The sequence below is a fragment of the Capricornis sumatraensis genome, chromosome 22 (assembly GCF_032405125.1).
Source record: "Capricornis sumatraensis isolate serow.1 chromosome 22, serow.2, whole genome shotgun sequence".
Taxonomy (NCBI): domain Eukaryota; kingdom Metazoa; phylum Chordata; class Mammalia; order Artiodactyla; family Bovidae; genus Capricornis; species Capricornis sumatraensis.
This window is the reverse complement of record NC_091090.1, coordinates 9,668,520-9,672,052: the sequence shown is the minus strand read 5'-3', so window position 1 is coordinate 9,672,052 and position 3,533 is coordinate 9,668,520. Positions and strand designations below refer to the sequence as shown.

Here is a 3,533-nt window from a genome sequence, read left to right as displayed (position 1 = left end):
CTACCATTGTGTACAGAATTCAATAAGATAATCTATCTTTTATGATACGTGTATAAGATAATCTATCTTCTAGGACATGTTGCAGGAACAAGACATCCTGGAGCAAGACAACCTGGAGCCTTAAGGGCTACAAGAATTCTTGAGGGTGGCGGGACAGGGAGCTTAGGACAACGCCTAAGGCTCTGCATACCTGCGGAGCAGCTCCCAGGACTTAACCCTTCACGGGCGGTCCCCCGCAGCTCCCCTCTCTTTATTATTATTATTTATTTATTTATTTATTTATTATTATTATTATTTTTTTAAAAGCTCCATAAGGTGTCGGTGTTGCAACATGTTTTTATGTATCAGAATTTTTACGTGTAAGAATTCTTTAACAATACTACGAATAAGACAAGGAGCCAGACAAATCACGATAAGCACAACAATCAAAACCGCGCCCATTGTAATTATGCTTCGCCATAGTGATTGCAGGCTAGGGAAGTTAGAAAATAAATTTTGCACAAAATTGTTAACAGCATCAGCAATATTTAAAGTAGCTTTAGGAGAATTTTCAATATCAAGAATTTCATTATGTAACTGCAATAGATCTAGAGAGACATTAGTATTAAACCAAATTCCTTGTAGATGTTTTTTCACCTTATCCCAAGGAAAGTCGGATGTATTATAAGCCTTTTTAGTAACACAGATCCATTTATAATTAGCACGAAATTGAATTTTCATGCGAAAGCTAATGCTCTGAACTTGTTCTCCTAGAACTCTAACCACATCATATAAAGCTGATAATCTATCTTCTATTTTTCTATCTATATCTTCTTGTGTTCCCATTACTTTAGTAACATTGTATGATAAGGAATCTACAGTATGAGCAGCTTGAATGGATTGTGCTAGAGATACAGAAGCAGTAACAGCAGTTGCTATAAGGGTGATTAAGGATACTATACCCAGAATAATAATCAGGCTCACACTTCTTTCAGTGCGGCTAAGAGCCGTGTTAATGCGTTGTAGCAATTCTAAAGCAGTCTCGTCATACCAAGCTTCAGTTATTTTAACAGGTAACATTACAAAAGCAGGTTGTTTTACTATTAAAACTTGTTCTCCTTTTGCAACACCTCTTATGCAATTGGTAAGTATGCAATTAGAACAATTTAAATGATAAATATTTGATGACAATGTTATTTCCATAAGGCCTTGTATCAGCATGAATGGGTAAGGGACACAAGCTCGGGGATATAAAAATCCCGTAACTCCTACATTACCATATTTACTCCCACTGATATTGGGTTGCAAATATAGACTATTACCATGACCAAAAGCAGCCAAAAGTTTCCACAGTTCTGTTTGAAATATCTGAGCAGTGTTTACAGAGAGAATGGGTGGATGCTGTCCTCGATATTCAGGAAAATTAGGCTTTCCTCCAGGTGCCCAATCCCATAGAAAAGTGGTATTGGCATTGTTGATGTTGTACACCGACGCAACCCGGGCTCGACATAAAGTCCAAGGAGTGTCTATTCCCATGCGGATGCTTAGATGTTTGTCACAAAACGGAATGTCGAGAGGTCCCGCCCCGTCACGGTGCGATCTTTTCCCGGTTTTTTCATCGATGCCAGAAATAGTCACTCGAGGATATGATATATCAGCTGACACCTGTATACAGTGAGGATGCTGTAATTGATAAGAAAAGCACATAGGATATTGCGTAGTAAGACCATAAAAGGAGATATTGGCTTGTTGCTGAAAAAGTACCTCTTTAATGTTTTTTCCTTGTAATGCCGCTGCCATAGCAATGCCTTGCATATAGGAGGGTCTAATGTCAGCACAAACACGAATAAAATCAGACAGATCTGCCTTCTTTCTATAAGGTCGTAAAGCAGCTTGACAGGCAGAGTTAGCGTTTTCAAAAGCCAATTGTTTTGCTAATACCATCCCAGCTTTTTCATCTGACATTATCTTACCTATAGTATCTAAGAGTCGTGCCACGAAGTCCTGATAAGGCTCATCAGGTCCCTGTCGGACCTTTGAAAGATCTTTTGTCTTAGTACTGGAGCTAGGGAGTTTTTTTTTTTTTTTTTTTTTTATGCCTGTCGGGCTGCATTTGATATTTGTGGATATGCACCAGGTAAGAAATCAAGTTGAGTATTAGTAGCCTGGAAAGCGCCTTCACCAATTAACATTTCATAGGAGGTTTGTATACCTTGCTGCCGATTAATATCAGCTATGTGGGCACATTGTTCAAAATATTCAGATTTCCATAATAAATAATCTCCCCCTGAAAGACAAGCTCTAGCTATTTGTTTCCAATCATTTGGGGGTAGATTCTGAGTACCCAGATTTTCTATCATAGCAATAGTGAATGGAGCGGTAGGACCATACTGTGAACAAGAGACCTTTAACTCTTTCAACTGTTTGAAAGGCAGTGCTTCATAGAAACGCTGGTTGTTATGTTCAAAGACAGGAAAAGCAAGAGAAAAATCGGAGACAACCTCACCAAGTCTTTGTGCTTGTCTCAATGCCTTTTGTAGCGGAGACACCATCTCAGATGGAGGAGGAGGAGGAGGCCCCGGAGGGGGATCGAGACCAGCAACAACGGAAGGAGCATAGGCAGGAGGGAGAGGTGGAGCAGAAGGGGATTTTAAACTGTTACCAGGGAACTTAATTCCTGAGTTCTGCAAAGCAACAGTGAGATTTTTTAAACATTCAACCAAATCATCTTTAGATGTTGACGCCCCCTTTTCTTGTGCCAAAAAACCCCAATCTTCTTGATGGTATTTAGCAGCCTCTTCATCTAATTCTGCCTCATCTGTGGAGGAAAGTGAGTCATCACTATCTGAAAGACGCGATAAGTTACAAAACAGAGGGTCACCTTCAATTCCCTCGGGAACATGAAGAGGATTTTCTTCCTGTTTTAATAAGTTTCCTAAACACTTTAATTCATCATTATCAAAGTCCAAGCAATCACGAATTAGTGTCCAAAAGGATAAAGTTTCTACAGGAATCTTTTCAGGGCCATGTAAAGTATAATGAGTCCGAATTTGTTCCCCTACCTTTTTCCACGTCTCTAAGCTCACCGTGCCTTCTCTGGGGAACCAAAGACAAACTTCTTCAATAAATGAAAGAAAATTGATTAACTCAGGTTTAGAAATAGTAATTCCCCGGTGTTTTAACATTACAGATAGCATATGTACAAAGAGTTGACGACTATGCGTCTGTCCCATATTTATACTCTCAACGATATACCTTACTGCTCCTTCCTTGATAGTCGCTAGTATACTTATATACTCACTCTTTTCTACTTAATATGAGCAGTGGCGAGGAGAAGCTGTCGATCTCGGGCCCCACGTTGGGCGCCACCTGCCGCGGCCAGCACAAGCAAGAGTCGCACCTGCAAAGGGAGAGAACGGAGCGTCCCCGCGTGGAAAAATAAGAGAGAGAGACAAAAGATGGGGTTGAGAGGATCAGACCCACTATGTCTGATGCCTTCCTTTATTAGGCCACGGTATTTATAGGGTAAAGTACGTGACTTAAGACATGTACAA

The 3,533-nt window shown here is 40.1% G+C and overlaps 1 protein-coding gene across 1 annotated transcript; it reads right to left on the bottom strand.

Moving 5' to 3' along the window:
- Positions 1–303: 303 nt before the first annotated feature.
- Positions 304–3,212, bottom strand: LOC138069651 (uncharacterized; the record flags this gene model as incomplete). Its single annotated transcript, XM_068960979.1, is given in 2 exon segments — positions 304–2,073; positions 2,076–3,212. Coding segments are annotated over 2 exon segments (2,907 nt in total), but the record flags the coding sequence as incomplete, so codon positions are not given.
- Positions 3,213–3,533: the final 321 nt, after the last annotated feature.